At 48.2% G+C, this 22910-nt stretch overlaps 1 protein-coding gene across 1 annotated transcript in view; it reads right to left on the reverse strand.

Annotated features, from left to right (window-relative positions):
• The window catches only part of SPINT1 (serine peptidase inhibitor, Kunitz type 1), a 43479-nt gene extending 27119 nt beyond the window's left edge, over window positions 1-16360 (reverse strand). Inside the window, exon 1 of the mRNA XM_044272233.1 lies at window positions 15782-16360. Coding sequence (XP_044128168.1) covers window positions 15782-16178 — 397 coding nt within the window. The 5' untranslated portion in view covers window positions 16179-16360. The remainder of the gene's footprint in view (window positions 1-15781) is intronic.
• Window positions 16361-22910: the final 6550 nt, after the last annotated feature.

Here is a 22910-nt window from a genome sequence, read left to right on the forward strand (position 1 = left end):
GGTAGAAGGCTCTAGGTGTCGTCACATGTTTAACCCAGGGGTTCTTGCTCTAAGTGGGCTTGTGAATAAGTGGAGTTTAAAGAACCGGGAGTTTAAGACAAGGAGCAAGAAACTGAGAAAAAGTTAAAGGGATGGCACTCTAATCCTAGGTATGCATGGAAAAATATATATTTATTATGGGATGGCTAGGTGAGCCAGATAACAACAGTGTATAATAGAAAAAAAGTGGCAAAAGAAAATCTGGATAAAATGGTGAAAATATGGATAAGATAAATCCTAGGAAATACAGAATTATATACTGTTATAGAAAAATATATAAAATTGCAGAAGAATGCAGAAATATTTAAAAATTTAAAATGTATATTGAAAATATATAGGAGCCTTAGGTAGTCTTAACAAATGAGTCCTATGGACCTACTGGCGGTAGGTATGAATGTCCAGTCCAATAGTATAATGTCCGGGAAATAGATGTGGTATCCAGGAATTAGGTAAGGGATAGGTACCTTCTTTGGGGAGTTTGGTAGCGTTCACCTTGAATTAGAATGTCTTCTTAACCCAAAGATAAGGTAACCAGGGGTTAAATAGGTGGTGGGCACCTTCTTTGTAAGGCATGGTCACATCCAGTTAAAATGGATTATACTCATATTCTAGTAGTGGTAGATCATAATGTATAATGCTTCTGCACTAGCAGGTACGTTACCCTCCTGGTGAGCGGCTCCTAGCGGGAGGACGGCGTCCACGTGCCATGTTCCCGCCCGCGGGCCTGTATGCTCTGCCTGTTGGTTGCTGCTGCTTTTTCGTCACTTCCGGTGACGTCACTTGCGCTCGCTAGCTCCCCCGCTCGATTCTCGCCAGCGTTCCACGTGGAGGCTGGTGGTGGGAAAACGTTCGCTCCGGAGCCTTTTGAAAACTTTAGGATCCTTTTGGTATAGCTAGCTTGTTGGAGTATGGCTAACTCAATACGCCATACGCGTTTCGGAGCATACTGCTCCTTCATCAGTGGGAATGAGTAGCCCTTTTTCTTTTGGTCTAGATATATGGACTTGAGTCCAATTAGTGATTAGGAGAGTGGTCCTGGACGTTATTCCCTGGGATTCAGTAACATTTGTACTGGACTTTCAAAAAAGGAGGGATGGGATCCAGATGTAGTAACTATGGTATATATAGGAACAAGATGAGGTCTGTAAAATTCGTGGTTCTAGAATACAATGAATAGATATCAAATAAATACCAATTAGAGCGAGAACCCCTGGGTCAGTGATGGCCAACCTTGGCACTCCAGCTGTGGTAAAACTACAACTCCCAAGATGCCCCCCTTGCTTGGCTGCTCTCAGAACTCTAGAAATAAATGGAGCATGCTGGGAGTCGTAGTTTCACCACAGCTGGAGTGCCAAGGTTAGCCATCACTGACCCAGGGGTTCTCGCTCTAATTGGGCTTGTGAATAAGTGGAGTTTAAAGAACCGGAGTTTAAGACAAGGAGCAAGAAACGTAGGTTTGATAGATTTTCCTTGTGTGTTGTTGGCTTGATTCTAGCTAGTCCTCCAACTACAGCAGACCGGGTCTAATTCTAGCTCATATTTACCGTTTTCTTTCTCTACTGTTCATCCCCATTAAACATGTGCTCCATGGGCAATGCTACCAAGTGTGTGTCCTCTCCAATGTATGCGCGCCTTGAAGAGCCATTCGATAGTGAATAAATTTGCACTAGATGCGATCATGTTGCATATTTGGAAGCCCAGATCTCGGATCTAAATAAGCAGCTTGAAATACTTGGGGGCACTGCAAACCTGGAGAGAGGCTTAGACCTCACTGTGCAGGCGCTGACTGGGGTCAGTGAAATGGAGGTGGGAGGAGGAGGGCAAGATCAGGACTATCAGGTCAGCATTTGGGTTAATGTAGGAAGAAGGGGTAGAGGGAAAAGTGCCAGGGAGGCTAGTCCTGAGCTGGAACACCCTAGTGAATATGCCTGTGTCATTGTCACGGAAGGTGTACAGAAAACTAGAAGACACAAAATGAAGATCCGACTGACTGGATCCAAAACTAGGGAACAAAAGGGAGAGCCCTGCAACAGACCTGGCTCTCTCCCCAACTGCTCAGCCTATGCAAAGATCTCTATGATAGATAATTGCATGCCCTCGTTCCTCGACTGTATGACACCTGAACACCCTATAATAGTGAGGGGACACGACCACCGGCTCTCTACACTTGATACGGAGGGAGTCAGGGTCACCTGGGATCCAGCAAACAGGAAAACACAAATGAATGAACAAAACTTATCTGTAGAAGACTCAGTAGTAGCATCCAGCATGCACACACTCCAGGAAGTTGTATAAACCGCAAAGTGATGCAGTATGGGAGGGGATTTAAAGGGATGCAATCAGTGCAACTACATGACAGCTGAGAGAGGCTAACGAGATGACAAAACGAAAGCAAAACAAAAGGAACCTCAAGGAGGAGGTTCTGAAGAACGTCTGTCAGAGCTTCTCAGATGTCTGGTGGTGACAGTCATGTGACCACGGAGCGGGAGTGAAGCTATTACTTACTGCTCCGTGGTCATCCGCAGGCCCGTACCGCGCTGCACTGGATCCTGACACATCGTCAGGTCATAGTGCGCGCTTACGTGCACTATGACCCGACGCTGTGTGATGTCAGGATCCAGTGCTGCGCGCGGAGAAGAGAAAGGAGCTGTGGAGTGGCGCCCCTACAGGAAAGGTAAGTATTTTATTTCACTGGCGCTGGGGACATGGCACTGAAGGGGGACATAGAAAAAATGTTAATAGCAGCACAACGAAAAAATTAAACCTTTCTTGTGGTGGTGCCAGCCGTGTTGGGAGCCAGTCTGGATGCGTTGTATATGAAAAAAAAACGCGACTTTTTGACTATGACTGTCGTAACGTCACATTTTTGTTGGTGAATAAATCCTGCATAATTGAAGACAAGCGAGTGCTGCGTTTTTTTCATATACAACGCACTGAAGGGGGACAGCTGGTAAGGGATGGCATGGCGGGGCATTGGGAGATATGGCAATGGATGGCATGGAGGGGCTGATGACACTGGGGTGGGGGGAACGAAGAGTGTTGGAAACTGATGGCAGGGGGGCTGATGAGTTTTTAGAAAGGAAAACCGTCCAATTCATTTTTTTTCTTATTAGATTACTCGATTAATCGTAAATTTTTTTATAGAATACTCGATTACTGAAATAATTGTTTACTGCAGCCCTACTCAGAAGCTGGTGCAGCAAGGGTTTGGGTTCATGGAGAACTGGGCTGACTTCGCGGTCGGTTACAGCCTCTACAGTAGGGACGGGCTGGACCTTAATGGGGAGGGAGCAACTGCCCAGGGGGAAGAAATGGTTAGACGGCTGGAGGAGGTCATAATAAGGGGGTAGATAGTGTAGATAGAGAGAGGGTCATAGAAGGGGACAGTGGGGATTTAGTGGGGGCTGGGGTTAGCGAGGAAAATAGGGAGAAGACTGGGCATAACTATACATAACTGGTAACAAGAACCTGTCACATACAAAAATCAACCCCAAAATTGTGGATATTCACTTTACAGGTAATAGTAAATTTAATATGTATTTTCACAAATGCCAGAAGTCTAGTTGGCAAAATGGGGGAGCTGGAGGCAATGGTACTAGAAGAACACATAGATGTAGTTGGTGTGGCTGAGACATGGTTGGACTCTTCGCATGACTGGGCTGCTAATATTGAGGGTTTTGCACTATTTAGGAAAGACCGGGTCAATAGAAAAGGAGTTGGTGTGTGCCTGTATGTGAGGAGTGATCTGAAGACAAGTGTGAAAGAGGCAATTGTGTGTGAGGATGTGGAAACCTTATGGGTGGAAGTTCAAAGGGATATAAACACTGAACTGTATAACCAAACAGAGCGGGTGGCACAGGCTGGTACAGTGGTCATAATGGGAGATTTTAACTTCCCAGACATTGACTGGGGTCATGGTTCTGCCTCAACTGCAAAGGGGAGAAGATTCCTCAGCTGCAGGACCACTTTATGGACCAGTTTGTAGAAGCTCCCACTAGGGGCGATGCTCTGTTGGCTCTGGTAATTTCTAATGATGCAGAGCTTGTTGGCAATGTTACTGTTCAAGAAACACTAGGTAATAGTGACCACAATATAATTATATTCCCTCTAAACTATAAGAAGCAAACTCTGTCAGGCAGAGCAAAGAAACTGAATTTCAAAAAGGCTAATTTCCATGGGTTGAGGGCAGCATTTCAGGGCATAGACTGGGAGCAGCTACGGTCACATAGTAAGGGCTCGTTCACATGAACATGTGAAGCCCGTGCTGTGGACCGCAAATTGAAGTCCGCAATGCACGGGCACCGTCCAAGGGGATCCACGATCCATCCGCGCCACAACAAGATAGAACTTGCTCTAACTTTTTGCAGTGTGGAAGCACAGAACCTCAAGAAAGTACTCCGGAGTGCTTCCGTAGTGTTCCGTTCTGCATCTCCGGATTTGCGGAGCCATTGAAATTAATTGGTCCGCATCCGTGATGTGGAATGGCCACAGAACGGTGCCCGTGTATTATGCGGCAATAAAAGGACAAAAAAGGGCATTTAAAAAATACAAATCTGAGGGGTCAGCTGTAGCGTTTAAAAGATTACAAAGGGCTTAATAAAATCTGTAAAAAGATAAAATTAGCACGAACAGCACGTGGCAAAAGAGTAAAACAAATCCCCCCAAAGTTCTTTAAATATATAAATGCTAAAAAATAAACAAGGTCTGAGTAGGTAGGTCCCCTAAATAATGGTAAATGGGGGGTAGTCACTGAAGATAAGGAAAAGGCAGAGTTACTAAATGTTTTTTTTAGCTCTATATACAAAAGAGAAAGGAGCCGATATCTGTGGTGCTGGGGCTGTTAGTACTCACTTGGCTAACTGTAGATATGGTCCAAGATAAGTTTAATAGGGTAAATGTGAACAAAACTCTTGGTCCATATGGATTACACCCAAGATTTCTTAAAGAGCTCTGTTCAGTCATTGCTATTCCCCTGTTTATAATTTTTAAGGATTCTCTAGGGACTGGTACTGTGACAAGTGATTGGCGCAAGGCAAATGTGGTGCCCATATTCAAAAAAGGATCTAGGTCCTCCACAGGTAATTATAGACCAGTTAGTTTAACTTCTGTTGTGTGAAAAATGTTTGAAGGACTCTTAAGGGACTATATACAGGAGTATGTGACTATAAATAATATTATAAGTGATAACCAGCATGGGTTTACCAAGGACAGAATTTGTCAGACTAACCTGATTTGTTTTTATGAGGAGGTGAGTTTTGCAAAGGCTTTTCATACTGTCCCTCAGACATTTAATAGGTAAAGTAAGGTCTATCGGCTTGGAAAGTATAGTCTGTAATTGGATTGAAAACTGGCTGAAGGACCGTGTCCAGAGAGGTGTGGTCAATGATTCCTATTCAGAATGGACCCCAAGGTTCAGTGCTGGGTCCTCTATTATTTAAATGTATTTATTAAATCATATCGAGGACAAGATTAGGCTACATGCACATAAACATAAGTGCTCCGTGCCCGTGCTGAGGACCACAAATTGCAGTCCGCAATGCACGGGCACAGACAGTGGGCCAGCCGCATGCAGATCGCTGACCCATTCACTTAAATGGGGTCCGCGATCCGCAACAGATTGTCCACACCGCAAAAAAGTAGCGCATGCGCTACTTTTTAGCGGTGCGGAGGCACAGCCACAAACACCACAGAAGCACTCCGTGGGGTTCCAATCCGTGCCTCCGTTTCGCATCTCCGCGATTGCGGACCCATTCAAATGAATGGGTTCGCGATCCGTGATGCAAAATGCACAGGGCCGGTGCCAGTGTATTGCAGACCTGCTGTATGCAGGCCGCAATACGGCCACGGGGGGCACGCGGTCGTGTGCATGTAGCCTTAATAGCACGATATCTATTTTTGCAGATGACACTAAGCTGTGTAGTACTGTACAGTCTATGGAAGATGTCCATAAACTACATTCTGACTCGAACACTGAGTGATTGGGCATCAACTTGGCAAATGAGGTTCAATGTGGATAAATGTAAAGTTATGCATCTTGGTGGTAATAATCTCTGTGCTTCATATGTCCTAGGTGATGTAGCACTGGGAGAGTCACTTATAGAGAAGGATTTGGGTGTCCTTGTGGATGGTAGATTAAATAACAGCATACAATGTCAATCAGCTGCTTCTAAGGCCACCAGGATATTGTCATGCATTAAACGAGGAATGGACTTGCGGTGCAGGTACCCCTTTACAAAGTGCTGGTGCGGCCTCATCTGGGATATGCAGTTCAGTTCTGGGCACCAGCCCATAGAAAGGACGCACTGCAGCTGGAAAAAGTACAGAGGAGAGCGACTAAACTGATAAGGGGCATGGAGGGTCTTAGTTATGAAGAAAGATTAAAAGAATTACATTTATTTAGTCTTGAGAAGAGACGTCTAAGGGGGAACATGATTAACCTATATGAATATAAATGGGCCATACAAAAATACATTGAAAAACTGTTCTATGTAAAATGCGCTCCTCCGACTGGAGAAGAAAAAGTTCAGTCTCCAGAAGCGTCAAAGCTTCTTTACTGTAAGAACTGTGAATCTGTGGAATAGACTCCTCAGGACGTGGTCACAGCAGGAACAGTGGACAGTTTCAAAAAGGGTTTAGATGAATTCTTAAAAGTAAATGACATTAATACTTAAGAAAATGTATAGAAATCCGAGTCTCACTTCCTTCTGGGATTCGCGTCCCCACCTATCCCTTGGTCGAAATTGATGGACTTATGTAATCATTACTCATTGTAGATTCCAGGCAACAGCAACGTAAGGAAGGAATGATTCAATATGTAAATTATATATATATTAAAAAAGGGGATGCCTGAGTGAAATTAGAATAAAAATAAAAACTATTTGAATTTTGGTTTTTAAAATGTATACGTTACCACCCCAAACCACACTTTCCAGCTTTGTTTTCCCGACTGTAACCGCACATGACCACTGCTGGTAATCAATGGTCTCAGCGGTCTCGTGCCATATACCGCTGAGGCCAAAAACCTGACGTCATGACTGCGCAGGTGGGGAGGTCTGGAGCAGCAGTGCCGAAACAGCGAGGATATATTGTTAGTAGTATTTTACTTTTAAAGGGGTTGTCTGAGATAATTAAACGTCTCAGACCAGTCTTCTAACTACTTGAAGAGTAACTACGCTTTTTTGAAACTTTTGATACATCATAGGGATATATCAAAAGTGTTGATTGGCGGTGGTCCCAGCTCGGAGACTCCCACCGCTCTCTAGAACGAGAAGTCATGAACGCCAAGACGAGTGCTGCTTCTCCTCTGTCGAGCATGGTAGCGAAGACGGTCTCATTAGAAACCCTATGAGACTATCTTCTCTACTGCGCTCAACAGCATGGAGAAGCAGTGCTCGGCTGAGCGTTTCTGACTTCTCGTTCTAGAAATCGGTGGGAGTCTTAGCGCTGGGACCCCCCGCCAATCAACACTTTGATCGGCCCCTATGACATCAAAAGTAAAAAAAAAATAAAAAATAAAAAAAAAAAAAAATGTAGTTCCTCCGTTTTTTTACAACATCATTCTCATGGCACTGGACCGGTCCTCCTGCCGCAGCTTGTCTTCAACAGGCTTACGCAGAGGACAGCAGCAGCGACAGTCCATACGTCTGCACATCACATGACCACAGCCAATCCATAGTTTGTTATTTTAGGCAATTAGAGGGCTTGTCCAATTTTTATTTTAGGTAGGATAATTTCACTGGGTCCAATTCTAGACAATGGGGCCTGGCGGTGCTCCAGCCCTTTCCAGCTATGCTAGAAACGATGAATTCTATCAGACGTTCAAAATTTTAACGCTAGTGTGAAGCTAGCCACATTTCAGAAAAACCCTTTAGTATAAATTACTTGCCAATAACATTATTTTACGTACGTGCTAAGGACTATAACTTCAGGCTAGGGTAACGTGCCCATTGTACAGCACGTGACGCTGGATGGGGCCGCCCACGGAAGCGCAGCGCAAGTCAGATAACCCCTTTAAATTAACACGTATCTGTGGAGCGTAGTCACCCACTATTTTACAGAATCAATGCTGGTTCCGGTTCTTGATGTGCAAACCAGCAGGACTGCCACCGCATTTCATCATTTACTATAAGGAAAGAGGGAAACGAGTGACATTCCCGACTTTTTACTCATTTACAGTTCACACTGCCGCAGGCACTAAGCCGGAATATGCCCCCATTAAAGGCCTATTTACAATTGCTAACCATCATCATGATTCACTCGTTCCTGAGCAGGCGTAATGATGATTCGTCAGTGTTAAAGTAGAAAGTTTTACTGTTGATTTATCTGCATCATTTTGATGCTAAAAAAAAAAAAAAAAAAAAAAAAAAAGAAGATTTTTCGCTCAATAAGGGTCCATTAACCCATCCTCAAAATGGTTCCGCATCCGTTCTGCAAACTGCGGAACGGGTGCGGACCCATTCATTCTGTATGGGGCAGGAACGGATTCGGACAGCACACAGTGTGCTGTCCGCATCTGCATTTCCAGAGCGCGCCCCTGATCTTCCGGTCCGCGGCTCCGGAAAAAAAAAAAAATAGAACATGTTCTATGGGGGTGCCGGCCGGGTGTATTGCGGATCCACAATACACTACGGATGTGTGAATGGACCCCAAGATGCACTTTTTTTTTTTATACACACAGAAGCGGGGGAAATAGTGCGTATTTTGGAGCAAATACTAGTGAGCACATCCGTTATGGAAGCGCTCACTAGTATGCAGGAGGCACAGGCAGCAGTGAATGTAGTGCTACCTGCACTCAACACTCCCTAGTCTTCCTCCAGGTGCCGCGCATGTCCTGAGGTCAGATGAGGATTGGGGTGTGATCTGAGATCCGATGAGGATGGGGGAAGGGGGGGGGTCCGATGAGGATTGGGGGGGGTGATCTGAGGTCCGATGAGGATTTGGGGGGGGGGGGGTGTGATCTGAGGTCCAATGAGGATGGGGGAAGTGGGGGCGATCTGAGGTCCGATGAGGATTGGGGGGGGGGGGGGGGGGGGGGGGTGATCTGAGATCTAGATGGGAGGGAAGGGGGGGGTCCGATGAGGATTGGGGGGGGTGATTGAGGTCCGATGAGGATTGGGGGGGGGGGGGGGGGGGTGATCTGGTCCGATGAGGATGGGGGGGGGCGATCTGAAGTCCGATGAGGATTGGGGGGGGGTGATCTGAGATCCGATGAGGATGGGGAAGGCGATCTGAGGTCCGATGAGGATTGGGGGGGGGGGGTGATCTGAGATCCGATGAGGATGGGGAAGGGGGGGGGGCGATCTGAGGTCCGATGAGGATTGGGGGGGGGGGGGGTGATCTGAGATCCGATGAGGATGGGGAAGGGGGGGGCGATCTGAGGTCCGATGAGGATTGGGGGGGGGGGGGGGTGATCTGAGATCGATGAGGATGGGGAAGGGGGGGCGATCTGAGGTCCGATGAGGATTGGGGGGGTGATCGATGAGGATGGGGAAGGGGGGGGGCGATCTGAGGTCCGATGAGGATTGGGGGGGGTGATCTGAGATCCGATGAGGATGGGGAAGGGGGGCGATCTGAGGTCCGATGAGGATTGGGGGGGTGATCTGAGATCCGATGAGGATGGGGAAAGGGGGGGGGGCGATTGAGGTCCGATGAGGATTGGGGGGGGGGGTGATCTGGATCCGATGAGGATGGGGAAGGGGGGGCGATCTGAGGTCCGATGAGGATTGGGGGGGGGTGATCTGAGATCCGATGAGGATGGGGAAGGGGGGGGGCGATCTGAGGTCCGATGAGGATTGGGGGGGGGGGGTGATCTGAGATCCGATGAGGATGGGGAAGGGGGGGGGCGATCTGAGGTCCGATGAGGATTGGGGGGGTGATCCGATGAGGATGGGGAAGGGGGGGCGATCTGAGGTCCGATGAGGATTGGGGGGGGGGTGATCTGAGATCCGATGAGGATGGGGAAGGGGGGCGATCTGAGGTCCGATGAGGATTGGGGGGGTGATCTGAGATCCGATGAGGATGGGGAAAGGGGGGGGCGATCTGAGGTCCGATGAGGATTGGGGGGGGTGATCTGATCCGATGAGGATGGGGAAGGGGGGGGGGCGATCTGAGGTCCGATGAGGATTGGGGGGGGTGATCCGATGAGGATGGGGAAGGGGGGGGGCGATCTGAGGTCCGATGAGGATTGGGGGGGTGATCCGATGAGGATGGGGAAGGGGCGGGGGGCGATCTGAGGTCCGATGAGGATTGGGGGGGTGATCGAGATCCGCTGAGGAATGAGGATGGGGGAGGAAGGGGCGATTCTGAAGGTCCGATGAGGGGGATGAGGGAAGGGGGCGATCTGAGGTCCGATGAGGATTGGTCAGCATTGCATCTTGCATTGAGTGCAATGTAAAAAGGATTAAACAACTGACTGAGATCAATTGATAACCCTATTGATCACTTTGGTTCCAGGTGGTGCGGCTACTAGCGAGCAGATATTTATCATCTATCCCTTAAAAAGGGTGATAAATGTGGCACAACCCCTTTCATGAATATAATAACTATGAATGACAAAGGGACAGTCCAGGAAATACTAATGTTTTAGGGCTCATGCACACGGCCGTGAGCGTTTTGAGGTCTGAAAAATATCTGCTGAGTGCATGCCGCCATATTTTATTTTTCTATACTCCTGCAAAAATGTCCTATCCCTGTCCACAAAATGGACAAGAACAGGACACGCTCTGTTTATCTTGTGAAGCTACGGAACGGACAGCGCACATTTTTCCGTCCCATTGAGAAAAATTGGGCCGCATCAGAGCCACAAAAAACACGGATCGGTTGCAGACAAAAACTATAGCGTGTGCATGAGCCCTTAACGGGGTTGTCCGGGATTTTTTTTTTTTAATACTTTACTCACTATTACTAGCCGAGTCAAGGTTCCCACAAGGATTTTAAGTATTTTTTACGCTTCTTCATGGCTCCTACAGTCCCCAACAGATTGCGAACATGTTTATGTGTGTGATGACTTCCTGCCGCACTGTGGGTCCCAGTGCAGCCCGGCATTTCCTGGTTTCAACTCGTCCATGCACCCCCCCCCCCCCCATACATATTCCGCCTCCTGCCGCACATTGTCCATGTATCCGCCCCCGATTCTCCAGCCTTCTGCCCCATTAGCCTGTATTTTACATGGGAGGAGTTTTCTATGCTATGTAGCATAGTGATCTGCCTCCATCCATTAGAAAGCTCCATGCCCGGTGACGTCACCGGACCGGAGGGGCGGCACAATGTCTGCCAGCCTAGTTACCGCCCCTCCGGGTGCTCTGCATAATTACTTAGGGTGACGTCACCGGGCTCCCTGCGAAGCGGAAGAGGATTCGCTCGCCTGTAAGGGACACGGTACGTCACCGAGTATAAGAAAATGGGCACTTCCGGAAACGTGGCTTCAGAAATGTGTGGCAAAGGTAGGACATATGTAATATGTATGTCACTAGTACACGCACACCAATCTGCCCAACCCCGGACAACCCCTTCAAAGGCAGGACAAGCTTGGAGAGAAAAACACATTCAGCTGTTTAGTCTCCCATGGCCTGCAGCCGATCCAGGTGCAGACAGCAGTCACCTGGGTAGTCGGCATGTGACCAGCAGCAGGGATGGGGAGGTGCTGGGCAGGTGGAAGAGTAAACCAGTGCAAGGTTTATTTCTTCTTTTAAAATACCGTAATACTCCGTACAATCCCTTTAAAGCTACTATTTGTTATTTTTTTTTCAAATACCGAGGCCCCAATTTAGTGGCAACCAACACACACTGGCAGCCAGATTAGGGGCACTTCTGGTGACTGGTGTGGGGTGGCGGAGGCGGACACAAGAAGCAGCTGCTAGTACACCGTCCGTCCAAGAGCAGCGTTCAGCCTCGGTGGAGGACCCGGCCAAGGCTGGCAAACAGGAGGTGGGCTCTGGCATGGGGGCGAGCAGTAATTAGGAGAGGGTCAGCACTGCTGTGATCCCTTCACCCTGCCCCCGACCTGAGTGCACAATGGCCTGTCTCACTTCTGTGGCATGCAGCCTTTAAGATGGGCCCCAGGAGGACGCCCTGTCCTCCTTATAGTCCTGCTGTGGATGAGAACTTACCAACTCCATGCAGATGTTGCCCTTGGTTGGGTTCAAACCCAGGACCACAACAGTTCTAACCACTTAGCCCCACGTGGATAACTCTGGGCTAGAAAGCCATCTATACCGCTCACAGTAGTGCCAGGTAGGTACCTCCTTAGACGTATATGTCACCAAAAGCATTCCCAACTCAAAGTGCTTGATCACATGTTGGAGAGCCAGAGCTGCGCGCCCAACTGTACAGACGCAAAGGGTTAAAATAAGACTTCTACAAAGCTGGTGTCGGTCCTTAACTTCCTGGAAGAGAAGGAGACCAGACCACCAACACGTCAGCTCATACCTTGCCTCTTGTCGGTGACATCACAGGTCCACAAGGGCAGATCCAGAGGGCTCAGCAGTACCAGGAAAGGGGGGAAAGAAACGTATTGTACTGCAGGTTTTCAATCCGCTGGATGTCGGTTTACACTATGGGTTTTACCCGCGGCTTTCAATGTTTGCAATGCAAAAGGTGGAAAGCAGCAGAAGACCAGCAATGATTCCTCCAGCACCACCACCTTGGGTTTCCAAAGTTTTTTTTTTCTATGACCTATCCTCAGGATCAGCTGTTTGAGAAGGAACGGTATAGTGGCACCACGGCCTCCTCTCAGCTCACCAAGCACAGCGCCGTACATTGTATAGTGGCCATGTCTGGTATTGCAGCCCAGGTCCATTCACTTCTATGGGGCTGAGCTGCGCCTAGGCCACGTGATGGATGAACGTGACGTCACATGGTCTAGGAAAAGCTGGAGAAGGCTGCGTCACTGACTTCTCAAACAGCTGAATGGCAGGGGTTCCGGGTGTCGGATCCCCCACTGATCAGGTACCGATGACCTATTCAGTTACAGAACGTGAGAGATGCGACTTTCAGGGACCGCTCAGACCATCAGCACCAGATGTGGTCAGCACCTTGGGGCCCCCCACCAGATCCAGGGTTCTTCTTCCTCATGCTGGGCACAGCGTACTAGACACTGGGTGTGGGGCTAGCGGGGTTGACCTGAGGCAGGCAGTGGGGCTGGCGGTGTGCTGTCAGTGTGACGGACCACTGCCTAGTGATGACGCAGAGGGAACTGCTTTAGAGAGGATAATCCCTTTAAGGATGCAGCCTCAAAAAAAAAAAAAAAAATTGCTTTTTAAATTTGAGAGCTCGTTTTATTTGGGACGGGTTCTCATTTTTAACAGGCTATTTAATGGGGTCTGCTGCATTGTATAACTTAGGGGTCTGGACCCTGCAATCACTTGTACTATACGCATATTACAGTGTATAGCGCTTCTCATCGGCATTGTCTGCCAGAGGTGTTCCACTGCACGGTCTGAGGGGTTAAACGGCTGGGACCTGAGCGATTTCCGACCCCAGCAGGAAGAGCGGGGTGCCAGCTCTATAACACAGCTGACACCCTCATGTGACGGCGCGGGCCCTGCCATCACTTAAAATTACAGCCGGATTGGAGAACCGTGTTACCGGCTGAATCACGATCCGATCCGGCGGGAGATGAGCGCTTGAACTGTGGAGGTGCTCATCTTCCTACATTCATCTACATTCGTCCCCCTTCCCTGTTCCTCTGATAGGCTGCTGCCACTAGGCCGGAAGAGGCCTGCATCACATCGCTGACAGCGTGGAGGTAAGTGGTTTTTTTTTCTCCTTTTCTGTGGCTCGCTGGGGGCATTGTTGGCACATGGGGGTATCTACTGGGGGCATTGCTGGCATATAGGGGACACTATGTGGGCATCTACTGGGGCATTGCTGGCACATGGGGGTATCTACTGGGGGCATTGCAGGCATATAGGGGACACTATGTAGGCATCTGCTGTGGCATTGCTGGCACATGAGGCATCTACTGGGGGCATTGCTGGCATATAGGGGACACTATGTAGGCATCTACTGGGGCATTGCTGGCACATGGGGGTATCTACTGGGGGCATTGCAGGCATATAGGGGACACTATGTAGGCATCTACTGGGGCATTGCTGGCACATGGGGGTATCTACTGGGGGCATTGCTGGCATATAGGGGACACTATGTGGGCATCTACTGGGGCATTGCTGGCACATGGGGGTATCTACTGGGGGCATTGCAGGCATATAGGGGACACTATGTAGGCATCTGCTGGGGCATTGCTGGCACATGGGAGACACTATGTAGGCATCTACTGGGGGCATTGCTGGCACATGGGGGCATCTTATATAGGCACATTATGGGGACACTATGGTGGCATATTATGTAAGCACATTATGGGGGGCACTAAGAAGGGGCATTTATACTGGCGCATTCTGGGGGAATCTTATACTAGCACATTATGGGGGCACTATGGTTTTGGGGGGGGAACACTATGGGGGCATATTATATAGGCACATTATGGGGGCATATATACTGGCACATTCTGGGGGACACTATGGGGGAATCTTATACTGACACATTATGGGGCACTAGGGAAGAGGAGAGGAGCACTATGTGGGCGTTTACTAGGGGCATTATATAGGGGTATTTTATACTTGCACACATTATTGGGGCACTATGGGGATATTAGCTCAACTTGGGGCACTGAGGGAATTTTTTGTACTGGCACACAGAACGGGAGCATTTTTTACCTAGTGCACATTATTATTATTATTATTATTATTATTATTGAAGGTGGCGGGTGAGTTGTTAAGAAGGTAGGAGGATGATGGAAAAGTAGGAACCTAAGATGTATTTTGTCAAACTGCAGAGACGAGAGATGGGTGAAAAATCATCATGGCGGCCTGGTCTCAAAGGAGAAGATGCAGAAAGAGAAGGTCTGCATCAGAGGAGAAGTCACTTGATGTATGAGGTATGTGGTGCTGTATTTAGTGCTAGGTACAAATGTGTATAAAATGTATATGGTGCAGGTAAATCTACTGTAAGTGTAGCCTAGGTGCCATTTATATACTGTATGGTGTATATTGTATATGTGATTATGTGAGTGTAGGGTGTATATAGTCTGTTTATGTATGCATACCTCCCAACCAACCCAGATCTGGCATCACTAATGTGTGGGGGGCACAATGGAGACTAAGCAGGGGTGGGACATGTACAGATAGACATTGGGTGGAGTTAGAGGTGTCGGCCAGCGCTGGGGAAAAAAACGTTGTGCGACACTGATAGTTAAGCTCCTTAGTTTTGTGGCATGTGTATTTACGTGTGTGTACCGTGTATGTATATGTAAACATGTGTCGGGATGCCGCGTATTTGCCGTCGAGTAGGGAACCGGTTCATCCACGTGACCGCTGCAACCACTTATTTTTTAACAACATTTTCTTCAACTAGTTTCATTTGTTTTAAACTCCCGGACAACCCCTTTAAGTTAAAGGGGTCATCTCTCTCCAGCAAATAGCATTCATCATGTAGAGAAGAGTTACTACAAGGCACTTGCTAATGTATTGTTTCCATGGTTACGGCCACCCTGCAATCCAGCAGCGGTGGTCGTGCTTGCACACTATAGGAAAATGCCAAAAGCACCCTCCCCGATCAGACAATTATACCCCACCCTGTGGACAGGGGATGAGTGATCACTACTGTGATCATTCATCTCCCTACAGATTGTCCTGTATAAATGACGGGTCCTGGCTGTACACTATAGGTTTGTGATGTCATCACTCACCTTCCTTCTCTTCCCACAGGTGCAGATACTGGCTGTTGACGTCAAGTGTGACGTAATTGACGAACCCTTCCTGCCGCACGAACTTGCAGACAAACTCCTCTTTGTAGAGGCAGTTGAGGAGGAAGCAGGAGCGGATGACGTCATCGTGGCCATGCTCGCGCTCCATCAGCGCCAGGTTACAGGCCGGGACCCGGCAGCAGGCGGACAGGCAGTCCCGGGCCCGGTCCAGGGTGGGCGCCGTCAGGAAGGTCGCCCCGCTGCTCACAGAGTCGTTCAGCTCCAGCACGAAGTTGGGCCGCCCCTTGGTGAAGTTGTCCAGGCAGCCCTGCCCGTGGAGCTGGCAGCAGACCAGCCAGAGGGAGGCGGCGGTGACGGCGGCGGCGAACAGGAGGCGCATCCTGCGGTCCGGCGTCTACAGGACAGGCGCGGGGGTCAGAGGCTCATGGTACCGCACACACCGTGCGGCTCCTGTGCGGCAGACCTCCGGCACTCGGGGGGAGAAGACGCTTCTGGTGCGGTACTGGCGGAGTCGGGCAAGTCGTCGTCACCTCCGTGTCCTCCGCCGGTTTCACATGAAACTGAAATGGGTGTTTCCTATCGGCAGGTATCCACCTTTAACCCCTCACCTGCCGGCCAGGTAGACGTCTAAAGCTCGGAGCCAGGAAGTGAAACTGTACACCTGAGTCCCCTCCCCCACCCCATCAGTGACTCACCAAGGAGGCAGGGGAGAGTGTCCTCCATGGGGCTGCTAATGTGGTCACCTGCCTGCCAGGGAGGATTACCTGAGTATTACCTGGGGCAGGAGGGGTTAATGGAGGGGGAGAGTGTCCTCCATGGGACTGCTAATGTGGTCACCTGCCTGCCAGGGAGGATTACCTGAGTATTACCTGGGGCAGGAGGGGTTAATGGAGGGGGAGAGTGTCCTCCATGGGGCTGCTGCTGTGGTCACCTGCCTGCCAGGGAGGATTACCTGAGTGTATTACCTGGGGCTGGAGGGGTTAATGGAGGGGGAGCGTGTCCTCCATGGGGCTGCTAATGTGGTCACCTGCCTGCCAGGGAGGATTACCTGAGTATTACCTGGGGCAGGAGGGGTTAATGGAGGGGGAGAGTGTCCTCCATGGGACTGCTAATGTGGTCACCTGCCTGCCAGGGAGGATTACCTCAGTGTATTACCTGGGGCAGGAGGGGTTAATGAAGGGGAGAGTGTCCTCCATGGGGCTGCTAATGTGGTCGCCTGCCTGCCAGGGAGGATTACCTGAGTGTATTACCTGGGGCAGGAGGGGTTAATGAAGGGGAGAGTGTCCTCCATGGGGCTGCTAATGTGGTCACCTGCCTGCCAGGGAGGATTACCCGAGTGTATTACCTGGGGCAGGAGGGGTTAATGGAGGAGGAGGCTGAGGCTGGAGGGGTTAATGGAGGGCTGGATGGGGAGGCTGAGGCTGGAGGGGTTAATGGAGGGCTGGATGGGAGGCTGGGGCAGGAGGGGTTAATGGAGAGCAGATGGGGGAGGCTGGAGGGGTTAATGGAGAGCAGGAGGCTGAGGCTGGAGGGGTTAATGGAGAGCAGGAGGGGGAGGCTGGAGGGGTTAATGGAGGGGGAGGCTGAGGCTGGAGGGGTTAATGGAGGGGGAGGCTGGGGCAGGAGGGGTTAATGGAGGGCAGGAGACCAGGCTGTGGGGCGTGCCCTGTTCTCAGGTGTCCCTATATAACCATAGAGCTGCACACACATGGATATGCCGTAAAGATCTGAATTGGCAATTGCCCTTTAATGGACACACCTGGAAAATATCCAGTGACAGACCACGGTGACAAAAAACATTCCATATAATTTTTGTTAACCCCCCTAAAGAAGAGTGTCACGTATCCCAACATGGATGGTACCGAGGAAAGGACTGCTCCTTCCACAGAAAACAGTCCTCACACGGCTCATAGAAGATGGCAACTGCTAAAAAATTATATTTTCAAAAAACATAAATATAAAAAAATAATAATTAAGGGCTGATGCACACAAATAGAGATGAGCGAATTTCTGGTTATGAAATTTGTTTGCGATTCGTTTACTGGTAAAAGGTGAATTGCGTTATGCGCAGTTCTATGACGGAATGCCTTTAGAGGCATTCCGTTATTCATTCCATCATAATAGAAGTCTATGGGCTGCATAACGGATCTGTCCCGTTTCCGTTATGCAGGAGAGGACTCCGGATTAGGAGAGGACGCCCCTGCATAACGGAAACGGAACGGATCCGGTTTGCAGCCCATAGACTTCTATTATTCAGTGGGGCTTGGGGAAAAAAGCAGAAATGACTGCGTGTGCGTTCCATGTCCGCACGCCTGTTCCACAAAAAATAATCCTATTTTTATCCGTTTTGCGGACGAGGACAGGTATTGTTACAATGGATCTGCAAGAAAACGGATGTAACATGGACGTCGCCCTGATGTCATTCCTAAGGCTGTGTTCACATCACGTATCCCACATGTAGCCTCATGCCGGTCTCAATAGGGTTCTATTGTAAAAAAAAAAAAAAAATGTATCTCTTAAGGTATATATTTTTTTTTTGCGCAGGATGGAGCGCGGTGTGCGTCCTTCACCCAATGTGTATGTGGAGCGTGGTGATTGTCCGGTGTGCAGCCGCAGGACCATGTCCTTCTACGTTGGGGCAGAAGTTCTCCCCCAGCCTATAAACCGAAAAATCCTCAGTTTGGTCCAGTTTTAGGAAATGTAAAAAGATTCCGTCTACTCTACTGAGAATCAGTGTTCTCTACAACGCTATATAAAGGGGTTCTCCAGGACTTTCCTCAGGACAGACCATCGCTATCTGACTTTCTGGGTCGGTCTCCAGGTACCCCGCTGATCAGCTGTTTGAGGCCGTGGCGCCGCTGTGAACTCGCAGCTTACCAAGAACAGCGCCGCACCTTGTATAGTGGCTGGGCTTGGTATTGCAGCTCACCCCCTTTCACTGGAATAGGACTGAGCTGCACATAGTCCTTGTGACTGATGAACCTGAAGCCAGAAGAGATGGTAGCGCTCGCCCAAGGGTGCTGCAAGTCAGGCCACCACGATCAGATATCAATAGATCTCTTACTCTCGTAAAAACCCCTTTAATCACCTGCCGTATAATCAAAACTCCTACAGGAAAACCTCTCACGTCAGATATTCCACATGCCAGTACTGGGAATGTTTCTGCCGATTCCTTTCACAGTAGACGTTCTACATCATTCCAGGAGGAGACTACAGGCGCAAGGGCCCGAGTACAGAAAACCCTTTATCCCAGCCACAATGTGCGCAGATAGCGCCTGCGCAGTCAGGCAGCCTCGGGCTCTGTAGTGATTTCATCATTTTATGGACTGTTAGTGTTCACTGGCAAACAATAACTCTCATTCAGATGAAATCGCGTGTCTGTGGACTACCCAAGGGATTTTACTTTCTGCTGACAATTCGTTATAGGCTCCGCCCCTTTCTGGGCGGTTGTGGTGCCAGTTTTTGGAATTGCTTTGGATATATATATATGTCATGTTGAATCATCAGTCCAGTATCTAACAAAGGGGCATTGCCCGAAACGCGTTATTTAGACCACACTGTTTTTATGGTTTTTTACTTCCACCTTTAGTGACTTTTTCCAGTAAAGTGAGTATTTTAGCGCAGGGTAAAGGTCTTTTCTGTTTTTCCATCCTGTACTCTCCATCTTCTCCACCACCACCGTACCATGGATGACCAGGTCCCTTCAGCAACCCTCCTATTCCATGCCATACTGTCCATGCGTTTTGGTTGCACCAGCAGGTAAGTGACGTTGCACCTTGTTTCACCTTTGTGTCTTTCGGATATCGCCCTCTACGTTTCTTTTTAGTTTTCTCCTCATCTAGTTAGTTGCCTAAGGGGAGCAGCCACAGATAAGTTAAATTCTTGATGCGTCTCATTCCTCTAAAACAATGGGTGTAGCTCAGCGTCCACCCCAACGCAGTGACGTTACTTACTGGCCAATTCCTCAGCGCCCTCTGCTGGTAGAACTCTACTCCTGCAGGATGCTGACCATTCGAACACCTCCCCACTAGTGTTACACTTTCATTTCGATGATGAAGTTCAGATTACACTGCCTCAAATAAACTGCAGGAAATTTAGTTTATTTTTATTTGTGTTTTTTGTTTATTTGTGCGTCATTTTTATTTTAGTATTTTTTGTTTTTATCCCTTATAGCCAGGAAAATATAAAAAAGTCTATTTTTCGTGTTTTCAATTTATTTTTTAATAGCACAAAGTGCAACTTGTTATCCCAGAAGTCCGTGCCCGCTGCTGCTTCATTATCACAGGTGGGCACGGAGCGCTGCTCCACTCACCCTTTGGTATCGGACCCACCAGCCTTCTGCAGGTCCCTTCTACCTTCTCCAGTGGCAGGATACTTGGCCAATAGGTTTTCTAGCTTGCTGATTTCAGCAAAGGTGTGCCATGTCTGTTTATCTGCCGGTGTACCAGCTTATGCTTAATTCCTGGATTCTGACCTGACCTGTGCCTTACCCCCATGGGTCAGCTGTCACCCACACAAAGACTACTCCAAGAGGTAGTGGCCTGATGGCTCCTCTGCAGCGAAGTCCAGATCCCCGTATAGAGATTAAAGGGTAAATACCAGGGGACTGCCAAGATAATGCCCTTACATTTAGCCCAAAGTGAGATCTGTTGGTTGACACAGTGCTCCATACCCATGGTGCCATATGAGCAATAACATCCTAAACGTATTAACATAAAACACTTTAATAAATAATGATGCATAAACCTTCTATGGTGAAGTAATGGCCGCGGTCCTTTATTAAGGGTTAATTTACATACCAAATAAAAATTCATAAATAATCAAATCAATAAATATCCATTGTAACCAGTACTTCAATACTGTCCCCCCCAGCAAAGACTAACCCCCCTCTAATTGAGGACCGCGACTTTAAACTGGGGAGGGTGGGTGGGATGACGTCTTCTTTCCGTGTTCAAGGACAGACAAGCTCCGGACCTACAGATCACCTGTATAAATACTTGAATTTCCCGCCTCTGAAGGTTGGCTGACCAATCACGGATGGGCAGAAAACAGGTAGGCAACCAGAGGACCAATCAGAACCTTTCTCCAGATGAGTAGAAATACCTGTGATATAGGGAAAAACCTGAGAAAAGGAGGGACAACAAATATTCTAATATGCTCAATGACACCATGGTGGTGACTTCGGCATATGCCTACGTGCCCACTTACATGGTGCCCTATGAGCAGTAACTTCCTAAACTTAACCTAAAACACTTTTAATAAATGATGCAGAAACCTTCTATGGTGAAATAATGGCCGCAGTCCTTTTAAGGGTTAATTTACATACTGATTAAAAATTAATAAATAATCAAATCAATAAATATCCATTAAAACCAGTACTTCATTACTGTCCCCCCCCCCCCCCCCAGCAAAGCTGGGTGACTAACCCAACAGACATGCGGGTATTAACCTGCATATCCCCCCCTAAAAACCTTAGCCTCCTGAAGACCAACATAAAAAATATCCTGGCTATGTCTGACAAATGAACTAGGCCGCCCCGATATGGCCCTCACACAAAGCCTTCCAAGTCAGTATGTCTGAAGCTCCAACCATTTAGACTTGGGAGGTATTTTTCTATATACCTATTAACTCTCTTCCTAATCTTATTAATGAAACCAAATTGATCACTTTTCCAGACAAGTCGTAGAATAATTTCAGAAAAAAATCTAAGTAACTTTAGGTAATAAAGCCCTTATATAGCTCAAGTCCGCTTTCATCTGATTAAAAAATTCTATAGTTCTAATTTTCCCTAAATTATTCCCCCCAGCATGAATAATCAAAACATCAGGCTGGGGTAAAGACTGTAACTCTCCTCTTAAAATTGGAATGATTTGGTTCCATTTCAAGCCTCTAAATCCTAACCAAAAACCTGAGATAAATAACGAACCAATAAATGAATTCTCAGAATAATTACGCTCCGCAGCCCTTCTTATGGCTTTTTCACCCTTTCCTTATTGAAAGCTGTTCCTCGCCGCTTCACCCCGCCGCTTGAACTTCAGCGCTACTGCCACTGGTCCGTCTTCCACCCAGTAGTACCAGCTCAGGTAGGTATGGCTCTTTTGCAGCTGCGCCGGCAATCTTCTGGGGCTTCACACGACGTCTTCTTTCAGTGTTCAAGAACAGACAAGCTCCGGACCTGCAGACCACCTGTATAAATACTTAAATTTCCCATCTCTAAAGCTTGGCTGAACAATCTCTGATGGGCAGAAAACAGGTACCCAGCAACAGGTAGGCAACCAGAGGACCAATCAGAACCTTTCTCTAGAATTCACCTCAGATGAGTAGAAATACCTGTGAAATAGGGAAAAAAGGAGGGAAAAAACTGAGAAAAGGTTCACAAATATTCTATGCTCAATGGCACCATGGTGGTGACTTTGGCATATGCCTACGTGCCCACTTACACTCTTATATGCAAAATAACCGTGGAGCACCAGTTATGGGTTTTCAACACAGTGAAAGCCAGATACCCTCAAAGGAAGGAAAACCGAGCAAAGCGGTGTCCCCACTACAGAGATCACCAAATCCACCATATTAAGTGGCCCCTATGTCAAGATCCCACTCTTTTACAAGCTTTAAGGATGTGATGGGGAAGACCTAAGCCAGTTATCCATCCACAGACAGCTGTTTCGGGGTGTTGCCTCTCATCAGTGTGGAGTAGGATTCTGGCTAACCGGGAGCAATGCCTTGGAGACTACTCAAAACAATAGCTGATCTTGGGGAGACCAGCTACAGAAAACACTCATTTAAGAGTCTCGACACAGCAATCCAAAGTGCAGAGCTCCCTGGGAAACAGTGATATAGAAACATAGAATGTGTCGGCAGATAAGAACCATTTGGCCCATCTAGTCTGCCCAATATACTGGATACTGTGAATAGCCCCTGGCCCTATCTTATATGAAGGATGGCCTTATACCTATCCCATGCATGCTTAAACTCCTCCACTGTATTTGCAGCTACCACTTCTGCAGGAAGGCTATTCCATGCATCCACTACTCTCTCAGTAAAGTAATACTTCCTGATATTACTTTTAAACCTTTGCCCCTCTAATTTAAAACTATGTCCTCTTGTAGCA

This window comes from Bufo gargarizans, chromosome 11 (assembly GCF_014858855.1).
Source record: "Bufo gargarizans isolate SCDJY-AF-19 chromosome 11, ASM1485885v1, whole genome shotgun sequence".
NCBI classification, from domain to species: domain Eukaryota; kingdom Metazoa; phylum Chordata; class Amphibia; order Anura; family Bufonidae; genus Bufo; species Bufo gargarizans.